The sequence below is a fragment of the Polypterus senegalus genome, chromosome 6 (assembly GCF_016835505.1).
Source record: "Polypterus senegalus isolate Bchr_013 chromosome 6, ASM1683550v1, whole genome shotgun sequence".
Taxonomy (NCBI): Eukaryota; Metazoa; Chordata; class Cladistia; order Polypteriformes; family Polypteridae; genus Polypterus; species Polypterus senegalus.
In genome coordinates this window covers 3,958,010-3,981,300 of record NC_053159.1, presented here as the reverse complement: position 1 = coordinate 3,981,300, position 23,291 = coordinate 3,958,010, and the positions used below count along the sequence as shown (strand labels likewise).

At 44.6% G+C, this 23,291-nt stretch overlaps 1 protein-coding gene across 2 annotated transcripts in view; it reads left to right on the top strand.

Annotated features, from left to right (window-relative positions):
* pth2ra (parathyroid hormone 2 receptor a) overlaps positions 1-18,382 on the top strand; it is an 88,246-nt gene extending 69,864 nt beyond the window's left edge. For both annotated transcript variants that reach the window (XM_039755296.1, XM_039755295.1), the window contains exons 12-13: positions 10,696-10,737; positions 17,238-18,382. In XM_039755296.1, the coding sequence (XP_039611230.1) occupies positions 10,696-10,737; positions 17,238-17,615 (420 nt within the window). In that variant the 3' untranslated portion in view covers positions 17,616-18,382. The remainder of the gene's footprint in view (positions 1-10,695; positions 10,738-17,237) is intronic.
* Positions 18,383-23,291: the final 4,909 nt, after the last annotated feature.

The following is a 23,291-nucleotide window of genomic DNA, read 5'->3' as shown; positions in this document are numbered from 1 at the left end:
CGACAAGAATACAAAACCAACAAAAGACACACAGACACAGACAACAAGGTGGCAATCACAGACAACATGCGCTGATCTGATCAGATACCAACCAGGACTTGACCGAGATGCAGACTGCCAGGGCGAGCATAAGGACAGTCTGAGTGACTATGAGACGACTGAGTCAGAGCATCTCTGCAATGGCAGGTCTCGTGCAGTGGGTGGCACCTACCAAAAGTGGTCCAAGATGGGATACCAGGTGAACTGGTGACAGGGTCAATGACACCAAAGACTCATTGACGTACGCGGGGAGTGAGCTTGTCTGGCTACATGGGACAGAGGAAGCTTCAGAAATGCACAGGGATACCAACCAGGCCTTAATCATGATGCCAGGTGCCAGGATTCAGTAGTGCCACTACTTGTCTATAGGTGAAAATGAGAGAGAAGAGAACCAAAGAAAAGTTGGGGTGCCAATCGGGTCACCCCATTTACTGCTAATGTCGAGAAAAATAGAACAAAAATAGGTGCACGGTGGCGCAACTGAAATAGGGGGTGCAAAAGCTGCCTTCCTAGCCTCTGTGACTTCTTGAAGGTCTGGGTCAGGGAGCTCCATCATACGGGACCATGTTCCTCAGTCTGAGATGCCATCTTCCAGAAGCCCTCGAATTTATGTCGTCCCAACTGGAAGAAGCATGAGTTAGTTGACTATGGGCATGGCTTAGGTGCCCTTAAGGGGTGGCTTCTTGGAGAAAACAAATGATATTGTTAGCATTGACACCCTCTCTTCTCTTGGCAGGATATTGCATACCTTGTTTGAGCCTGGAAGGTGATCCTTAGGCGCCCATGTGTGACAATATAAATATATATATGTATATACATATATACATACACACACACACATATATATCTATATATATATATATATATATATACAGTATATATATACTATATATATATATATAAAGTCAAACGTCTGTCTGTCTGTCCGCTTTACACGAGAGAACTACTTAATGGATTTAGATTGGGTTTTTTTCTATGAGTTGCTTGAACATTCCTTGTTGATTTTGCGACTTCTCCCATTGCGTTAAGTACCATAGTTCGCTTGTGGTTCCAATTTTTTTGTGCAAATTCACAAGAGACGCAGCGGGCCAAGGGGAGGAGGGCAGGGTCCTCCTCACTCACCCACCAACCTCGGGGCGCATCTTACATCCGCTTAGCTAGAGAACGAGAGAACTACTTAACGGATTTAGAACAGGCCTTTTTCATTTACTTGAACATTCCGGTTGATTTTGCAACTTTTCTCATCGCAGTAAGAATCATAGGGCACTTGCAGAAGTGATATATTCGCGCTAATCCGAGACAAAGGCTGCGGGCTGAGGGGAGGGGGGAGTGTGACGTTAGGAGTAGAAAGCTGGGCGGGGCCTCCTTGCTGTCCTGTTTCACTAATACACAGGCAAAGCCATGGGGTGATGGCTAGTATATATATATATATATATATATATATATATATATATATATATATATATATATATATATATATATATATATAGACGCCAGGAGGACCAGAGGAGGGCTTGTGCCTCCTCCAGACCGCGAGGGGCCTCCGTCCTGGTTATGTTGGGGGCCTCGGGTAAAGGGCTTGGAAGCCCAGCCCTGTAGGGACCCGTGGCCACCGCCAGGCGGCGCCCCGATGCCGATATATCCAGTGTGGTCCCCGGCCGGACGCCCAGGAGGACCAGAGGAGGGCTTGTGCCTCCTCCAGACCGAGAGGGGGCGTCCGTCCTGGTTATGCTGGAGGCCTCGGGTAGAGGGCTTGGAAGCCCAGCCCTGTAGGGACCCGGGGCCACCGCCAGGCGGCGCCCCAGTGCCTTATTATCCCGGGAGCGCCCTGGTGTGGCGGAAGTGCCGGGGGGAAGACGACAAGGACACCCGGACGGCTTCCGGGTGCGTAGCCGGCACTTCCTCCACACTGGGGTGTGGCCAGGACTAATTACCGGGAAGCAGCTGGAGCCCATCCGGGTTCCTATAAAAGGGGCCGCCTCCCTCCAGTCATTGGCGGAAGTCGGGTGGAAGAGGACGGAGCTGGAGTGAGGGCTGGAGGCGGCCAGGAGAAAGAAAGGCACAGGACTGTGTGGCCTGGACATTGGGGGAATCGGTGCTGGAGGCACTGGGGTTGTGAGTGCACGTACATTGTAAATATTATTGTAAATAAACGGTTTGTGGTGAAAATATGATGTCCGTCTGCTTGTGTCCGGGCCAGAGTCCACAATATATATATATATATATATATATATATATATATATATATATATATATATATATATATATATATATATATGGTGGCAGACAGCCGGGGAGCCCCTGTGATGGAAGGACTAGGGTAGAGGACATATTCAAAGCAATACCTTCCCCAGAACATGAGAGGGCATCCCTCCTGGCTTACACCGGGATCACAGATTTGGAGCTTAGAAACTCAACCCTGCTGGGGCCCATGGCCACCTCCAGGGGACGCCTGGACAGTCCCAGAGCCCTGGACTGCAGCACTTCCACCACACTCAGGAGTGCTGCCGGATGAGGATCGGAGAGCACCTGGAGCACTTCCAGGTGCAGGATAAAAGAGGCCGCCTCACCCCGGTCAGGGAGCCAGGAGTCAGGAGGTGGATGACGAAACTTGCTGTGGAGAGGAGTGGAGGCGGCAGAGAAAATAAAGAGAAAGGAAAATAAAAGTGTGTGCTTGTGTGCCTGTCTGTGTCTGGGTTTGGGGAGCTGTACAACCCCAGTTTACTACAATATATATAAATACCAGTAACGGCACACTGCATGATAATGTGCAGTGAATACACTTGACTTGAGCATTCATACTGTAGTTGTCATACTCTTTCTCTGTATGTTTAGCATTCATTTGGTCAGAGGTTGATGCGCTTGCTGCTTCCTGAGCAGCTCTTCTTTTCTCCACTCTAGCAGCCCGGTTCTTCTCTTCTTTTGTTGGCATCTTATTGTATTAAAACTAATTAAGTCAGTGTTTGTGTTGCAATTGTGTTGCAAAGATGGTAGGGATTAGAACGGCCCCCGTACGCATGCGCCACGCAGCCACCCTGCTTTATTCAGTTGATTCTATAATAAAATAAAATAAATATAGAAAGAGGAATAACCTCAGAGGTCAATCATCACCCTGAAAGCAGATAGTAGACCTCACGTAGTATATGTGTACCACCTTTCAGGTCAATAGGTGAAACGGTTTGTGAGCTACAGGTGATTTAAAAACCTGGATAGACAAATGAACAGCTATGGTAGCATATTATATATAAAGATATATACATATATATATATGCACACACACACTGATCAGCCATAATATTAAAAGCACTGAAAGGTTGTACCATTGATTATGTCATCAACATGGCACCTGTCAAGGGATGGCATACATTAGGCAGTGAGTGAGCAGTCAGTTCTTGACGGTGACGTGTTGTTCAAGCATAAAGGTCTGAGCGACTTTGCCAAGGGCCAGATTATGATGGTGAGACGACAGGGTCAGAGTCTCTCCAAAATGCCAGGTCTTGCCCAGTGGTTACTCCTTACCAAAATGTGGTCCAAGGAAGGACAAAAAGTGAACTGGTGGCAGGGTTATGGGCGCCCAGGGCTTATTGTTGGTGGGCAGTGAAGGTTAGCCTGTCTGGTCTGATCCCACAGAAGAGCTACTGGAGCACAAATTACTAATAAACTTCATTGTGGCCATGAGATAAAGACCTCATAACATACAGGGCATCACAGCTTACTGCACAGCCAGTCAGGGTGCCCATGCTGACCCCTGTCCTCCACTGACAGCACCTATAATGGACGTGTGAGCATGAGACCTGGACCACGGAGCAATGGAAGAAGGTGTCCTGGTCTGATGAATCCTATTTTCTTTTAGATGATGTGGATGGCCGGGTGTGATGTGTGTCATTTACCTGAGGAAGAGATGGCAGCAGGATGCATTATGGGAAGAAGGCAAGCCAGCCGAGGCAGTGTGATGCTCCGGGCAATGTTCTGTTGGGAAACCTTGGGTCCTGGTATTCAAGTGAAAGTGTGTGTGTCCTGACGTGCAGGTCAAGTGAACTCGCACACACCTTGGTCCAGTTAGGGGGGCGTAAATAGAAGGGCTGGGGGTGGGGGGTTCCCAAAATGTCCCTGTGGACTCTCTGGATTACCCGGATTTGCTTTCTTGGAGATGTTCTGCCACTTGCATTTCTGGTGTTTACTGACATTGAGCAGAGGAGGGTCCTTGAGGCACCTGGCGTTTGCAACCCACCCAACCCTACAAAGAGCTGGGGTGAGCCGTGACATTAGACGCAGCACATCCTTGTTATTGCATAAAGTGCCTTTCACAACGAGAATCATTAGGTCTTCACCTTTGATTCCATTTCAAATGGCAGGCATGCTGTTTAATCTTTAATCTTTAATCTTTTGTTTAATTTTGTGCTGGAGTGGCAGCATAAAGAAAGACGCCTCACGCCTGGACAAACTTGTTAAGAAGGCAGGCTCTATTGTAGGATTAAAGTTGGACAGTTTGACATCTGTGGCAGAGCGACGGGCACTAAGCAAACTCCTGTCAATCATGAAGAATCCACTGCATCCACTGAACAGGATCATCTCCAGACAGAGGAGTAGCTTCAGTGACAGACTGAGGAGATCGTTCCTCCCCCACACTATGCGACTCTTCAATTCCACCCGGGGGAGTAAATGCTAACATTGATTTTATTTAAATTTTTTTCATTTTTATTACTATTTAATTTAATATTGTTTCTTTGTATCAGTATACTGCTGCTGGATTATGTGAATTTCCCCTTGGGATTAATAAAGTATCTATCTATCTATCTATCTATCTATCTAATCAGATTGACTGAGATGTTAAAAGATTCAACAGTAAGACCTGAGCGATGGCCTAAATACACAAATGAAATTAACATATTATTGAACCTTCTCCTAAAGCAGTGCTTCTCAATTATTTTCTGTCATGCCCCCCCCTAGGAAGAAGAAAACATCTCGCGCCCCCCGCGTGACTATAAATAGTATCATTTGTCTATAAAATTGTTATAAGTACAAGTACAAGTATAAAAAAGCATGTTCCCCGAGGTCAAACGCGCCCCCCTTGACAGAGCCAGGGGGGGCGCGCCCCACTATTTGAGAAGCACTGTCCTAAAGTAACATCTTCCATAGAAAAATCCCATTCCAAATGGAACAAAAGAAAGCTGAAGGCAACCTCAACTGTTTGTATATACAGTAGACCCCCGCAAAGTCGCGGTTCAGGGTCCGTGGACTCAGTCATTCGCAGATTTTTCCTTAGAACCACACTATTAATTGTTAGTGGAAACCGCAAATATCCTCCACAATTTTTTATGGCTTTTTTCATTACATTACTGTGCTGCAAAGATAACAGGAAGCAACCGCTGAGGGAAGCGTGATTTGGGAAGGTGAAAGTAGCCAATCCGAGAGCGTTATTCATTTCTCCTTGCTGCTGATTGACTGCAGCCCTGTGACGTGTTTCCAGCGGAGTGTCCTCGTGTTTTCCATTTTGTTATTGGTTTGTTATTTTTAACCGCACACGATGTCGCCGAATCTCTCTGCACCTTCTAAGGCTTCTGGAACTGAGCCTAAGCGCCAGATGAAGTTTAAAACACTCCAGGAGAAGGCTGAACTACTGGATTTGCTCCGGGAACTAAAAAGTTATGCTGCAGTAGCGCGCCACTATGACATTAATGAAAGCACCGCACGAAACATAAAGACGAACGAAGCAGCGATCTGGAGTACCGTATCTGTAAGTTTCTGTGATATTGCCAAAAAGGTAACGACCGTAAGGAATAAAGAATATCGTCAGAATGGAATCTGCCTGGGCATTGTGGATCACTGACTGCAGGAAGAAGAACATCCCCTTGGACGGTAACATGAAAAAGCACGGAAATTGTTCCAGCAGTTCACGACAGGAGCCAATGTAGCAACTTCCCATCACAATGTTCCTGACACCTATAAAGAAAAGCCAGCATGAAACCCCACCAGAAGAAGACCCGTCCAAAGATACGACTCCTCCTGAAGCGCCTGAAGAAGAGGCGCCACCCAAGGAGTTTTAAATCCTCTGCATCGTACTGCACAGCTACTTCATCTTCATCATTATCAATATCATTCATCATTGGTGAGTACCCGTACTTTTTACTGTATTTTAATGAAATGAAATTATTATGTATTTACTCTACTTATAACAAAGAAAACGTGTTTGCATGAATTACAGTACGTATAGCCGTAACATCGGTATTTTACATTCTAGCAATGCGGGACAGCAGCGTTTCTCAACCTTTAAGTATTTGCGACCCGAGTTTTAATAACAGTTTTAATCGCACCCCCCCTAACATGTTTTTGAAATGTAGATGCATATTTTACTATACCTACTTAACTTTTATCGACATTTTTCTAACTCTATATTCATTGTTCTAGTATCAGAATGTAGTTTAAGTTCATTTGTTTTGGTTTCAACAGATGTTTTTTTCATATTTTTGATTCTTGTTTTCTTTTTTCACATCTTCGCGGCCCCCTTTTTGTTACTTCGCACCCCCCTAGGGGAGCCCGCCCCACAGGTTGAGAACCACTGCAGTACAGTACTGTACAGTATACGGGTTTACCTTTACATTCTGTTTTTAGGTAATGTATTAAGGTATTAAGCTGAGTTTGCAACGAAATTAAAGTGCTTTGAGGACATACTGTATTTAGGGTTTAAACTATAAAAATAGGCATTTAAAAGTCATTTTTTTAACCACATCCAAAAGTCGCGGTTTTTCACAATTCGCGCTAGGAACGTAACCCCCGTGAATTTTGGGGGAGTACTGTACATAAGAAAACTATGGTGGCCAAGAAAGACCAAACCACCCGGCAGCAACCCAAACCTACAGTAAATGCAGCAGAACATGAGAAAGCCCACAAAGATACAGCGAGGGAAAAACATGAAAGAAAATCTCCATTACAGATTAGAAAAATGATTATAAAGTTCCTGCATGCACGCCTCAATGGTTGCCATAGAGAATGTTCTCTTTCATTGATTTCATCAGGGAGGTCCACGGAGAACAAAGGCTCATTTACAACAATGGCCTCTCCAGCTTCATGGGTCATCAGCTTGATTACGGAGTGTTTCACAGGTGCCACTCTTTCCAGATTCCAGTTTTTAAGCCGCACCCTCTGTGTCGCGAAAGTTGCCAAACCTCCTTCAAAGCTGCCCACTACAGCGGGAAAACACCATCAAATACCCCGACTAAATACCCAAAGGGCAGAGAGAAATCTTTATAAAAATAAAAAGGGTTTACTTTTCAAATTGCTTTGTAAGCCCCAATGCTCCAAAGAGCACAAAGGAAATGAGGCAAGGCAGACACAGCCAACAAGTCCCAAAACAGAATCCAAAAACGAAACAGAGAACAGGTTCAAAAATATCAAGAAACACACGAGGCGAGCAGGGGGGGCAAAAATCCAAAAGATCGAAAACAATAACAAAGGAGCAGCCAAGTCACAATAACTCTCCATTCCCAATGGCATTCAGTGAAGCGCAAGGAACTCTGGGAGGTCCTCCCTTAAACAGGCGTTTTTTTAGGCCCCGCCCCTTGAGGAATCTACCCACAAAACACAACAAGTCATAGCCTAGGCCACACCCCTTTCCCAACACACACGCACAATAAAATGTACATTATTGACAAAATAAACATGAATACAAATAAATAATACAAAGTAAACAAAACACAAGTGTAAACACCAGCCACGACCAGGATCCACCATTTATGAAGGCAGACAGAAAGGCAACAGGCTGCATTTGCACAGACGGCGTACGATGGCCCAGCATTCAGCTCTCTTGCCTTTCGGCAGGTGGGATCCGGGTTCAGATCCGTGTCTGGCCAGGTTCTTTGTGAAATTTGCTTGCTCCCTCAGTCTGATCGGTGCGTGTGATGATAGTGGTGCAGTGAAGAACTGCAAGTCTAAAGGAGACATGTTTACTCAAAGGACAGCTATCAAACAAGCGTAGGTGCTTCTAGCAGGTCCTAAGGGTTCCCAGCAGAACATTTCTCAGAGCATCTCACTGCCTCCACCAACTTGCCTTCTTCCCATAGTGCATCCTGCTGCCATGTCTTCCTCAGGCAAATGACATACCTGGCTATCCACATGATCTGAAAGAAAATGGGATTCATCAGACCAGGACACCTTCTTCCATTGCGCCATGCAGCCCACCACATGTCCTACAATTGAAGAACACAATTTTTTGCGGTAAATTAACGTATACCTCTAGTTGAGTGTGGTCTTCAGGACAAAAAAAAAAACAACCCAAAGACCCCCTAGCCATTTTACTGTATTCGTCAACTTGGAGAGGCGTCAGCTAACTCTAAAGAATGACCACCCAGTGCAGAGCAGTGTTGGGCATGAACTATTTCAAAAGAGTGCCTTCACTGAACAAACTCATTTTTCTAAGAACGGTGAACGTAACGTAACGGATTTGCAAGTGAGGAACTGGCCCTGCGTGTGTCGGCCTGCTTGTGCTTAAACTGCACCCCCCCGCTGTGCTTTCGTGTTTAGGAAAACGTTGTACATCGTGACGCCACTTTATATTTTTCCCCCTTGGACGTGCAATATGTGACGCGAATTTTGAGCGGCAGCGTAATTTGACGGGCAGCGTGATAGGTTAGTACACCTACTCGCTGGTTCCACAGTCACCATTTGTGTCACACGGTTGGAAGCAGAGCGGTAATTTATATTATACTTGCATCTATTAATCTTGGGGGCTTTGCCCCCTGCTCGCTTCGCTCGCCAACCCAAACGTCTGCACTACACACCAGCCACATTGTATGAATCATAGTTCGCTTGCAGGAGCGATACAGTATATTTGCACTAATCTGAGACAGAGGCTGCGGGCCGAGGGGAGGGCGAAGCGTGACATCAGGGTGGGGAGCTGTGGGGGCATCCCCACTGTCCTGTTTCATTTCGACACAGTAGTAGTAGGAGTAGATATATACTAGGGGGGCTTCGCCCCCTGCTTGTTTTGCTCACCAACCCTCCCACCTGTGCTACTGTGGAAGAATAATTTTAGGGTAACATAGTATCCATCTTAAAGAAATAGCATAAAGGGTTAATAAATGTGGGAAACCAAATAAAGGTCAAGTGAACAACAAAATGTACACTGAAATATAAGATTGGTTTAGGAAAAATACTGAGATGGTCAAGTAAATAAAGAATGTACCAGAAGAAAGGTTGATGTCATATACAAAATGAACTGAAGGGTGACTAAGAGCTGACTAAGAAATCAGCAAAATGGACAAAGAAATGAGAATGTTATATGCACTTGTTATATGCACAGAAATTCAAGGGTGATGGCTCATCTCAAAAGGTATAAGAAGAACCAGAATATAATATAATAGACAAGATAGAAAAAAGGAAACTCTTGGGTCAGGTATTCTCAAAATGAACTGAACATGAACTAGTTCAAAACTGAAATGGTGAACTATGAACGTGAGTTTATTCCTTTTAATCGGTGTGAACTGAACTTTGAGCGAGTTCTTGTGAGGTGTGAACTTGCACAACGCTGCTGCAGAGGACCCACCTGTGCTTGCTGTCCCACTAGTTTTGTAAGAAGACCCCTGGTGATGCCGTAACGTAGCTGTCCTATTAATCGTTGTCTTGAGAAAATCCCTCCAGACAGGTAGACAGTGTGTTTAGTGATAGTCTTGCCCTCCGTTGGTCCATCATTGAGCGGCGGCGTTTGCTTCATTTCGACGTTGTGTCCCTTCAACTGTGTCATTAGCACCACGTCATTGTTGCACGGACGCGTTTGCTGCCCACCGGTCTTTCATAGTGAGATGTGTGGTGCGTACATGCGCCATCTAGTGGCTGTGGTTGAGCGTGATCAGAGCAGTCGGCTCCAGACACACACACAGGTCTTTCGTTTATAAGTGTCTAAGGATTGTGAAAAAAATAACCGATTTGTAAAACACTGAATGTACTCTTAAAGCTGGATTGTTTTCTGCTTTGTCTTTGCATAAACATTGAAATCCACTCTCTATATATTAAATCCTGAGCCTAATAGTGCAACGATTTTATGTGACGTTTGTTGTCACGCTTTAAATCGGGCTCATTTTAAAACCTACATGTTTATGTTTGGTATCATTCCTTTCAGAATTTATCGAACTTCAATGTGATGTTGTTAGATTTTCAGATTCTTATTCTGTATTTAAATTATACACTAAAAAATATCAAGAACTCATGTCCCGTGAGACGAGAGGTTGTGCCGAGAGATTTAACCAGGCCCGGGGCCGGAAATAAAAGACAAAGAGTAGGACTGCTGCTGTACAGGCTTTTAAATGTTCGATGCGCGAGATGCAGATTACACGGCACGGCAGCAGCAGCAGCAGCAAGCCAGCAGTTGATCGAGCAAAGAGGAGGTAAAAAAACTGTCATTTGTTTCCCGTTGTGTCAACGTTTAAGTGGGGGTTTCAGAAGAGTTGCCGCGTCTCCCTGGGGTGCGTTCAGCTCTCCTCTTCACAACACGAGCGGCAGAGACGCAAAGTGGCTGGCGCGTAGCGCAGGCCGAGGGGTTGGCAAGCGAAGCGTGCAGGGGGCGCCCCCCCTAGTAAGCTTTAAATGAGCCCTAAAAGCTCTCAGTCAAGTGAGTTGTTCGATGGTAACAAATTGTCCTTTTTTTTTTTTTGTCTCTTTCAGGGATTTTTTGTGTCCATCATCTACTGCTATTGCAACGGAGAGGTGAGTGCACTCAGCCACACACGGGACGCGCAGTCATTGGGTCTTCATTTTGTAAAATTTATGAGCATTTTTTTCTTTCAAACAACCAGCCTCACAAAAGCATTGGGCCGCAGTTACAACTGCGGGGAACAGACATTCAAAAAAAAATATATATATATATATATATATATATATATATATATAAGAAATTGCCGGGTAGTTAAGATGATAAAAGCAACAGCATTTTCAAAGTCGACCCTAAAAGACGTTGGCAGCCAGTGTCAGGATGCCAGTTCTGCTGCCATGTGCTCATATGGCCTCTTTTTTTTTCACTCTTGCCTGTTGCATTTTGAAGAAGCAGCAGCCAGTGTCTTATGTTTTGTTGGACGTCTTCAAAAGCAGCATTAGAGCTGTCAGGTCGGCGTGTAACAAAAATGATGTCGGCCAGTCAAAGATCATAAAGTGCGTACGTTGAACCAGTGACGTGTGGTGAGGTTGATGGCTGGTGACTCCTTCAGAGTCACATTTACCAATATAAGAGTAGCTTATTCACTGTTCAATCGGCAGCCTGCACATTCCAGTTGAAGCTGGAAAACTGCTGTGAGTACGTGCGGCGTGTTGATTAGCACACGCAGGTAAGAAAGTCACTCTACTTTGTACATGTGCTAATAATCCACCTGTGTATCTGTGTGTCCTTCCTGTTGCTGTTTCAACAGACAGTGCATGAAACATCTGTGGTCACAAAATGCATTGCATTTATCATTCCAACAGATGGTGCAACAGAGACATTTGTAAGAATAAAATGCATTGCAATTGTATTCCAACAGATGGCGCATCACGAACATTAACACTGCTTTTACAAAACCCATACCAAATGGCACATAACACAGACTTATCCACAATTGTTGCACATTTTCTTTTGCTTTTCAGTCACTTGATTATACAGGGGTTACCAGTGTCACGATGCCAGTTCTGCTGCCACGTGGTCCAATGGCCTCTTTTTTTTCACTCTTGCCTGCTGCATTTTGAAGAAGCGGTAGCCAGTGTCTTCTGTTTTGTTGGAAGTCTTCAAAAGCAGCATTAGAGCTGTCAGGTCGGCGTGTAACAAAAATGATGTCGGCCAGTCAGCATAAAGTGCATACGTTGAACCAGTGACGTGTGGTGAGGTTCATGGCTGGTGACTCCTTCAGAGTGAGATTTACAAGTATAAGAACCCCAAAGAGTAGCTTATTCACTATTCAATTGGCAGCCAGCATGTTTCATATCTCATCAGCGCTCTTTCCACACACACAGGTAAGGCGCATATCTGGTTAAGAAAGAGCGGCGAGAGAGAGAGAGCGGAGAGAGCGCATTTGCTCCTCACCCTCCATGTATTCTACATTTTCCATTGTAATTCCACAATTCAAACTCATTCAGTACAAATGAAGGTATAGAGCGATGTGTAAAAAAAGAAATGGATTTCAATTATGACCTTAATTGAAATATTTAGGTGTTTTTAAAAGCGTTTAATTCTGATGCTTTAATCAATTTTAATACAGACTGCTCAACAAAAGGCTAACAAAAAAACAAAAGAATTATTTTATTTAAGGTCAAAATTTAGGTTTATAAATATTGGATTGTTTTTTGTTCTTAGTCTGATCCTATATTTTTATAAAATTGAGAATCGTTTATGGTCTTACTTTTATTTGCAAATGAAGTCCATGCGCCTATCTTTCTCCATGAAAATCTCCACCTTTTTCCTGCAAAAGTCCCTCCTTATTTTCCTTTAGTTTTAAAAATCTTAATCTTCCATTTTGGCAGTCAGTCGGAACAAAAAATAAAAATAAACGGCCCGCTGCAGTGTACTTGACTTTCTGATGTCGCTAACTTACTGGCACCTCTGCGTAGAAGAACAGCAGCGACGAGCACCTTTTGGGCTCACATGCGCCCCTTTTTTATAAAATGGAAAACTGTTTATGGTCTTACCTTTATTTGTAAATGAAGTCTCCACGAAAATCTCCGTCACTTTCTTCTAAAAATCCCTTCTTATTTTCCTTTAATCTTGCATTTTGGCAGTCAGTCCTAACAAAAAACAAAACGAATCTGACCGCTGCAGTGCACTTGACTTTCTGATCTCGCTAATTTATAGCGCGTCTGCGTAGAAGAACAGCAGCAACGAGCACCTCTTGGGTGCGGCACGGTACTCTCTGCCTCACCTTGTGCCTTTTTACTGCGGTTTTATGTCCGATCAGCAAGACTAAATATGTCAGACACGTTCATTAAAGATATTAGCCAGACTGTGGCAAGTCAGGGTGTTTAATAAACGTGTCTACAAACCTTCTATTGGCGACAAACAGAGAGACAGCAGCAGATACGCGCCAATCAACCCCGTGTGTGAGGGAGAGTGCAGTCCGAGGGGAGGTTAGGCTCTTTGGTGCAGCACCTCACGCTTCTCTCCTGTATTTGAACAGGAAATGCGCCAATTCAGCAGTTTTGGCTATACAAATGATCAAAATTATCGGAATCATACAGAAAGCAAATCTATAGCACAGACCAGTGGACTGCACATTTATTTTATGTTATCATTATTAGTTTTTTTACTTTTCGTGATGACAGGTGAGGCTGCCTCCCCTGACCGCACGTCCCTGTGTTGAACGGCGTGTTTCATCCGTGTGTTGTCTGGTAGATGTCTGTCTGCATCTGCGCCGTCATGTTTCCTTTTTCTTCCTTAATGTAAGGAGGTTGTTTTATATTTAAATGCGTGTCTTCTAAAGTAGCGAATTGGCAAAACATTTTTTTCAAATTCCATCCGGCAAGAAAAATTTCATCTGCTATACCGGATCAGCCGGGCCGTCACCCACGCCGAGTCTTAAGTGTCACTAGGAATCGCTTTTATCTTTAAGTGCATTCTTGTTTTTATTCTTTATTGTTTTTCATTACTGCAATTATCTATTGTATTGCACTTAATAAATTGAATTTCGTCGTCAATTTAAGGAGTCAGGTTTAGGGTGTTGATCTAATTAAAACGCGCCTTTAAGTGCCTTTCAGGGGGCTGGCTTGATTTTTTTTTTTTTTGCCCTCCCCTGTCATGCTAGCAGGTCAGCTCTGTCATGGCGACATCTTTTTCTTTTGTCTGCATTGGGTGCCGAGTTTGAGATTTGCTACTTACGTGGCTAGCAATTGGGCCGAGTTCAACCAAACACAATTAATAAGTTAAATGATTAATTAGTTTATGTACATGCCAGCCCAAGTACCTGGTATAAATAAATAAATGGGGATAAAACTGTTGTGGCAAAGGCGCTATATAGGTGTCGACCCGACACAGACTGACAGTGGAGGCACGTATAAAAATGAACAAAAAGATTTTATTTCTGTCTTCAGCTGTGCAGCACGTCTTTCCCGTGTCCCACAGGCCCTACACAGTCCCCAACACACACTCTTCTTCCTCCACGGCAGCTTTTTTTTCTCGTCCTCGTCCCGACTCTGGAGCACCTCGAGTAGTGGCTGCAGGATCTTCTTATAGCCCACCCGGAAGTGCTTCAGGTGATAATTAACCTAATTCGGGCTGCACTGCCGGGTGTGGCTGCATTCCAGCGTAGATAAGACGCCGCATTCACTGTGTTGCCCAGTCGGCACGATACATCAGTACATCCGCCATATTGCGAGTGCAAAAGTGCCATTTAAACTAATACAGGTAGACGTGGAAACTGGGTTTTCTGATGAAAAAGCAATAACATTTAAAACAGCATCATTTACATACAGCAAATTGTTTGAATGCAATTATTTATATCCATTTATACACTAATAATGGCAATTATTAAATAATAATAATTATTATTATAATTATTATTATCAAATAATTCCTCCCATATAAGTAACATTTGTCGGACTGCCTTCTTCCAACCATTCTGTTCTTACACAACACAGTACTGAAGTATCAGTTAATGCCCGAGTCACCTCACGTATAGATTACTGTAATGCTATTCTAGCTGGCATCCCACAAAAACGTATCCATCTCTTACAACTTCTTCAAAATTCTGCTGCCAGGATGATAACCTGCTGTTCTAAATCCACTGAACACATCACACCGACTCTCTCTCGACTTCACTGACTCCCTGTTCACTGCTGAATACGATCCACAATCCCGCTCTGAACATTTAAAGATCTCCACACCTCACTGATCTCCTCCAGACTGGCACTCCTCTCGCTCACTCAGATCCTGTAATTTGAGAGGATTCAGTCTGTCAATACGGTGCAGCCTTAGTTTGAGGAAGACAGAGACAACTAAAGACATGAGCATAAAATGATGGCTGTCAATTTCAAACTGTGTTTCCTCCATGTGCTCCTTCATCTGAGCCAATCTCAGCCCGAACAAAGTGATTGATCAAAGTTACGCTGACAGCTCGCCCCAATGTCAACTGGCGGATCACACGCTCAGCTACTTTGACCACCTGGACTGGACCCTCAGAAGGAATCATCAGACCTCCTTTGTTTTGTTTAATGTGAGCGAGTGGCAGCTTTGATCATATGATGGCGGTACAGCACATCTGTTACCAAACTAGCACGGCACACGTCACAGGACAGCTTTCTCAAAATCCCGTCTAAGGGCTACCTGACCTCCCACTGCTTCCTGGTTCTTTGGGAAACCTTCAGAGTTTGAGAAATGTTAACAGCTAACAACAATCTACATAGTCAGTGACTAAATATGTTTGGCCAAAACGTTGTTTGGAGGCTCACTTGAGCACATAAATGCATTGCTTTGCTAGCTTAGCCTGGCGCAGCTAAAGTTAAGATTATAAAATGGGATTTTCTAATGGCCAAATATAACCAAAACAATCGCTCAGCCTTACCTATGAAATGTCATCCCCCGGGATCAGGTTTGGAGCGTCCAGCGGTTTGTACAATCCCAAGCAGCACATTATCCATTACTTCACTCTACAGTAGTGCCACTCGCAAATGGCGGCAACGTTGACGTACAATGCGGCTGGTCATGTGGCGTCTAGTAATTCTATGTCTATGTTCAGCCCACATGGGCTTGTTAAGCTGTTCAGCTCCTCCCGGTGGTGGCCATGGAGCCCAACAGGGCTGAGCCCTGAAGTCCCATCCCTGTGGCCCCCCGATGTACCCCAGGAGGACTGCCACTGTGTGTTCCGGGGGACGTAGTGTGCTTCTAATGGCTGCTCCCCTGGTCCCAGTGTCAAAGGGGTGCTCCCCACACTGTATGCCATGGTCGGCATACTGCATCCCCCGGAACACTTGGTGGCAGCCCCCCGGGCTACATCGGGGCCACAGACATGGGACTTCGGAGCTCAGCCCTATTGGGCTCCATGGCCATTGCCAGGGGGAGCTGCATGGCGTCCTGAGCCCGTCTGGGTGGCAATGCAGCCACACCCGAAAGTGCAGCCAGATGCAGGTTATCAAGCACCTGCAGCACTTCCAGGTGGGCTATAAGGGGAGCCAGCAGCCACCACTCCGGTAGCCAGATTCGGGAGGAGAAGTGGTGGTGAAGCCAAGTGTGCTTTGTGTTCGCTTTTGGTGACTTGTTTGTGCACATAGGACTGTGCTGTGGCTGAGGGCATGGGAAGACGTGTCCCACAGCTGAAGAAAAAGAAATATTTGCTTTATTTTTACGTGTGCCTCGTGTCTATCTGTGTTGGGTTGGGCACCAATATGGCGCCTTGTTACAATATATTACCATTCCGGTAACCCCGTATAATCAAGTGACTGAAAAACAATTGTGTATAAGTCTGTGTTATGTGCCATTTGGTATGGGTTTTGTAAAAGCAGTGTTAATGTTCGTGATGCACCATCTGTTGGACTACAATTGCAATGCATTTTACTCCTACAAATGTCTGTGTTGTACCATCTGTTGGAATGATAAATGCAATGCATTTTGTGACCACAGATGTTTCATGCACCGTCTGTTGAAACAGCAACAGGAGGGACACACAGATACGCAGGTGGATTATTAGCACATGTACAAAGTAGAGTGACTTTCTTACCTGCGTTTGCTAATCAACACGCCGCACGTACTCACAGCAGTTTTCCAGTTTCAACAGGAATGTGCAGGCTGCCGATTGAACAGTGAATAAGCTACTCTTATATTGGTAAATGTGACTCTGAAGGAGTCACCAGCCATCAACCTCACCACACGTCACTGGTTCAACGTATGCACTTTATGATCTTTGACTGGCCGACATCATTTTTGTTACACGCCGACCTGACAGCTCTAATGCTGCTTTTGAAGACGTCCAACAAAACATAAGACACTGGCTGCCGCTTCTTCAAAATGCAACAGGCAAGAGTGAAAAAAAGAGTCCATATGAGCACATGGCAGCAGAACTGGCATCCTGACACTGGCTGCCAACGTCTTTTAGGGTCGACTTTGAAAATGCTGTTGCTTTTATCGTCTTAACTACCCGGCGATTTCCTATTCAGTCACCATGGAGGACAAAGCAGGACATCCTTCCAGAATAGCAAGGCTATTGTTTTTAATTCCTAACTTAACTTTTCAGACGATTGACTCTTTGCTTGATTCACAGGTCCAGACGGAAATCAAAAAGACTTGGACTCGCTGGAATCTGGCATTCGACTGGAAACGAACCACAAACTGCGGTAGCTACCGTTACGGCTCCGTCCTCACCAACCTGAACCACAGCACCAGCAGCCAGTCTCAGCTAGCTGGCACTTCCCGGACGGCCCTCTTCTCCAGCAGGGTGTACCGCAGCGGGACCAAAGTCATCAACAGCCACACCACCTTACCTGGATACGTCCTCAGCAACTCGGACGCCGAGAGCCAGCCGGCTTCGATCCCCGAGGAGATGGACGAAAACCAGGTGGATGACATCTCCTTGAAAGAATCACTCCAGCCAATGCTGAGCCACCACCCTGTGGCTGAGGACAGCGAAGAAACTCTATGAGCCTTCCTTCAGGCCGGCAGGGCTACGGGTACGAGGGGCAGCCCGGCCTTTGACGGGATCACAGTGGCAGATCCCAGCATGAGAACCACAGCCACTGTGGCAGGGGATCGAGTGGCAATGGAGACTCGTGCAGATGAAAAGCACCAAGTTTGCTTTCTTTGATGAGTGGAGCACCAGGCTACTCCTCCATAGAAGCACCCATGTGTTTTAACTGGGGCTTCTGTCTACAACAGTATGGCACAATTTGATACGACTTCAGTCCACATTTATATTCTTGGATTGGCTTGGCACTAAGGGCTGCGTTTATATGTCATCATCGTCGTCATCATCATCACTGTGTAAATCTAGCTGGGCATGAACTGCTGTTTTTTTATGTGAGTACGGACTAGCGGTATTTTGGTTTGTATTTCCAATTTTGACTCTCCCTATTTATGCATCGACTTGTTTAGATGGCAGCAGTGCCCACTCTGCCACCCCAGGGTTAGATCAGGTGAGACCAAACACTGGGCGATTGGGAAACTGGCAGCACTGGAATCCGCTGCACAACTCTGGATCCATTGGATCACTCAGGCTGGAGAAAGCACATTTATGTTGCATTCATTTATTTGCTTATTTATTGATTGCTTTTATACAGCTTTTAAAATGTTGGTTAATTTAAAATAGTCTGATAAAACGAATGTTTCCGTTTTTTAATATTGATTTTTGTAAGTCCTCAATTAATATGAATGAACAGATACAAATAAAAATAAAAGTCACCGCAACTTGGAGGATTTGTCCTTGACTTGCACCTCATGCTCTTCTTATGTCCCAAATTTCATTCAAATGCCTCCCAAGGGAGGGGACCACCATCAACACCTGGCATGTACAGATCCAGGCAAGGAAAAAAAGAGGGCTTATTTAAGTGAACAATCAATTATTTGCCTAAAAGCAACCCAAAAGAAATGAGTCCCAAATTGAAATCCACTCAAATAATCCAAGAAACAGCAACATAAGTCATAAATAAGAAAAAAAAACAAGAAAAACACTGGACTGAGAACCAACCACACTCCACCGGGGTGCACTGACCTTCAGTTCCCAGCTGCCTTCATAGGGCTAGGGGGCGGTCCTTAATTATGATAGACAGGTAGCCCAACCTCTTAAAATTTAATTCCCTGCTGTCTTTATAAGGCTGGGGGGGCGGTACCTTAACTATGATAAACATGTAGCCCTGCCTCTTGAACTTCAATTCCCAACTGCCTTTATAGGTCTAGAGGGTGGTACCTTAACTGTGATAGACAGTTAGCCCCACTTCCTTTACTTTAATTCAAAGCTACTTTAATATGACTAGGGGGCGGTACCTTAACTTTGATAGACAGGTAGCCCCACCTCTTGAGATGTAATTCCTATCTGCCTTTATAGGGCTGGGCGGGGTGTAATCAGTACCTTAACTTTGATTATCAGATAGCCCTGCCTCTGGAACTTCAACTCCCAGCTGCCTGTAGGGGGGCCAGTTCCTTAACTACGAAAGACGTTTAGCCTTACCTCCTGAGTTTCATTTCCTAATTGCCTTTGTAGGGATGGGGGAGGTACCTTAACAATGATGGACAGGTAGCCCCGCCTCTTGAACTTTAATTCTCAGCTGTCTTTATAGGACTGGGAGGCGGTACTTTAACTATGATAGACAGTTAGCTTCACCTCTTGATTTCCAATTCCTAGCTGCCTTTGTTGGGCTTGGGGGCGTTGCCTTAACTGTGATGGAAGGGTAGCCCCACGTCTTGGATCTCCAACCACAAAATACAAGGAACATGAGAAAATTGCAAGACATACAGAGATACCAATAATGAAATCAGACAAAGATGACAGAATAAAGGTAACAAATAAGAAATGAACAGAGGAATAATATTAAAAAATTGGAAAACAATGAACATTAATGGAAAGAAAAGCAAAACAGTCTCAAAGACAAGCTCATGGAAGAACCTTGGCATGACCATAACCGTCTCATTGCTCCCTCCGCGCTTGGGCTGCTTGCCATTGTTTCCCCCGCCTTCTGCTTTGTTTTCCATATCTCCTCGGTGTCCTGATCATCTCCTGGTCATTTCTTTGCTCACAATAATCCTCGGCGTATTCATAACAGCCAGAGAGTGTCCTCCATGTTTATGTATTTGCTTTAAGTCCCATTTTAATCTGAATGAACAGACACCAGTAAAAATGATTAAACATAACTGGGAAGGCTGCCATCCGGTCCAGGACTGATTCCTTGTTTGCAGCTGGTGCTGCTGGCATAGAGCATCTGCCCCCCCCCACCCCGCCACATTATAATTTGGTCAGATGGTTATAAAAACATACGCGTAAATGGATGATGAAGCGCTGACCATGTCGTGGTACTGGGATCCAACATGTCCATTTGGCACTCAGGTGCCAGCTGTGCGGGTTTTGGACCTTCTGGTCTTTCTCGCCAGCTTAATTGGAAATAACTAAAGATAAAGAGACACTTGGCAAGCTGTAATGTTTGGCATCAAGTCAGGATTTCAAAGAGTGAAGTGAATCACAGTGAGAGGGTCACGGCACAATAGGCACAAGGGATTTGAGCCTGAAAATAATTACAAACAACATTAATATGCAAAAGCAAAAACGGCGAATTGCAGGAGCAGCAGAGCCTGTTAAGGAAGCTGGAGATCCACGGAGACACAGAACTGGATAAAGATTTCTGAGCATTTTGTGGCTCGACGGATCTCTGGTCCTGAAATTTGTCCTCCTTGCCCTTGCATAATGACAGAGTGGATGGCTGGAGAAACAAAAAGGGTTCAAATCCCAGCTTGGTTGCCATCTTTGGATGTCCTCCTTGGGCTTTTCCTTCTGGTGCTCCAGGTTCCCTCCAATATTTCAAACAGGTGGCGTGGGGGACCCCCACGAGACATGGTGGCCCAAGCTGTGACCAGGTCAAGTCAAGTCAGGTTGGGGAGCATGAACTGGTACAGCACCCACTACACGATAAAACAACTCGGGATCCCGATTGGCAACCCCCCAGGAAGACACGCGGTCCAGTCCTACCCTCCGGAAATGACCCTCTATCTGCCACAGCCAGGTGTTACGTGGGTGACCCCTTAGCCTGGTCCAGCCACTCAGGTCCCCAACAATGAGGATCTTATGAGCTGATCACCCTCAGGGAAACGCGCCACATGGCCGTGGTGCCGTAACTGACGCTCCCCAACAATTCTGGTCATGTGCCTCATTTGGGACTCCATGAGCAACACAAAGTCAAACCAACGGGATTCTCTGAAGAGACACAATACTGAAGGAGTCCTGTCTTTGTCTCAGGTCACTGGATAGCGTCCATGTCTCACAACCATAAAGCAAGACAGGAAGCACCAGGACTCTAAAGACTTAGACCTTTGTCGTTTTGTAGATATCGGGAGCGCCACACACCCCTTTGTGGTGACCTCATGACCCTCCATGCTCTCCCAATCCATCTACTGACTTCATAGGAAGAGTCACCAGAGTCATGAATGTCACTGCCAAGGTAAGTAAACCTCTCGATGACGAGGTTGACACTCTCTCCGTAGACAGACACACTGCTAACGGCCGTGCCCAAGAGGTGTTAAAGGCCTGGATCTTTGGTTTTTATCAGGACCCTCACAAGCCCACACACTCGGACCCCTCACTCAGTCTCTCGAGTGCCCCGATCAGAGCCTCCATTGACTCTGCGAAGATCACAGCATCGTCAGCAAAGTCAAGATCCGTGAATCTTACATCACCAACAGATGCCCCACAGCCGCTGGACCCCACGACCTTGCCCAACACCCAGTCCATGCCAGCACTGAAGAGAGTAGGAGCAGAACACACCGCTGATGACCCCCAGAATCAACTGGGAAAAACGCAGAGGGTCTGCCTCCACTCTGCACAGCACTCCCAGTACCAGTGGACAGGCCGGCCATGATATCCAGCAACCTCGAGGGTTAGGGTGTGACCAGGCTATAAATTAAAACACTTATTTACATAACTAACACAAGGGAGGGATGATTACAGGGAGATTGGTGGATGTAATTGGATAGCAAAGCAATAATCGAGTGAAGGGCCCTGACCCTGAGCCTAACCCCCAACGCTTACCTTAACCCTATTGTCTTTGTGACCTTATGTTACATTTTTATTGTAATCTTAATGTAGTCTTTATATGTCTTACCCTCCCCTCACCCTTATCTTAACTATTGTTTTGTTATTTTTTTCATATACCATTCTACCATCCTTAATCCTCACCTTAATTTATTTTTGTATTACCCTAAACCTAAAATTATTTTGCCCTGATTTGAATCGATTTTAAGGCCCTGATGTTAATAATCCTTTGAGGGGCTCTAATTTTAACCCTAAAACTTAGCCTTTGTTTTTTCTTATTTATTGTTGTAAAATGAAGGGACTTGACAAATTTGAAAAGAGTTGGCCGATTGCCCCGTATAGTGTCCAGTGGACTAGCGAAAAAATAAATGCAAAAGTTGGATCAAATAAGAAACATTTGACAACAGATAGTGAGGTGGTGGTTTATATACAAAATGGCGACCAGAAGGAAGTATGGCCGGAAATGACGGCGTAACAGAAAGGCAGTAGTGACATCATCAGACTGAGGCCGAAAGTGACGTCATCATACTGGGACGGGTAAAAGTGACGTCATCAGGATTAACCGGAATTGACGTCATCAGACTGAAACCAGAAGTGACATCATCAGACTGAGGCCGAAAGTGACATCATTAGGATGAGCTGGAAAGTGACATCATCATACTCGGACCAGAAAAAGTGACGTCATCAGGATGAGCTGGAGGTGACGTCATCTCTGGGAGTCGGAAGCAGAAGTGATGCCTTGGCTAGAATGCCATTTTGTGGATCCGGAAATGAAGGTGGTAAGTGATGTATTTCATTATTTTTCTTCTGTAGGTCTGGTGAAAGAAGGACAGAGGCATTAATGCTCGATAATAACCCTTCATTTTGTGAGAATTCACTCACCTTAGGACTTGTTGTTTGCCTCTTAAGCGCTTGTGTGTGACATTATAGATATCTGATTTCAGAATGACCTGATCTTTAATAATTTTAATTTATTAATTTATTCATTGTTTTTTAAGTCTGATTTTAGTGTCACTTAAAGTATTTAATTTTCTATATTTAATGCAATTTTAAATTTGGGCCAATAGGGGGCAGTCTTCTTGAACCCCTTATTTTTTAACTAAATATTTATTGCATATTTAAATATATTATTAAGACACTATTTCAAGATGATATTTACTGAATGGAAAATAAAGTTTAAAAAGATTTGGAGTTGTTTGTGGGGGTACATATATGACATTAAATGCAAGTATATTTACAGGATCAGAGTAGCAGAGCTTTTCCCTTCAGGCACTCATCCCCTCCCTAATTCATTGGACTCATTTGATTTATCTAAATACAAAACAACAGCTTTTGGTACGGGGGAGAGGTGGTGGTGGTGGTTTCGCTGATTGATTTGCAAATTATTCATTTATTTTATTTATGGTAATTTAGAATAATTTATTTTTATTTGTTATTTTAATAATATAAAAAAACATGTTTGTAATTTATATTATGTAATATTAACCACTTTGAAAGCACAAAGCATGATAGTATAGTTAAAGCGCATAATTAAAATAAGACACTAAGTCCAAGAATCGTAAATGAATTGTGTGACTCGTTCTCAGT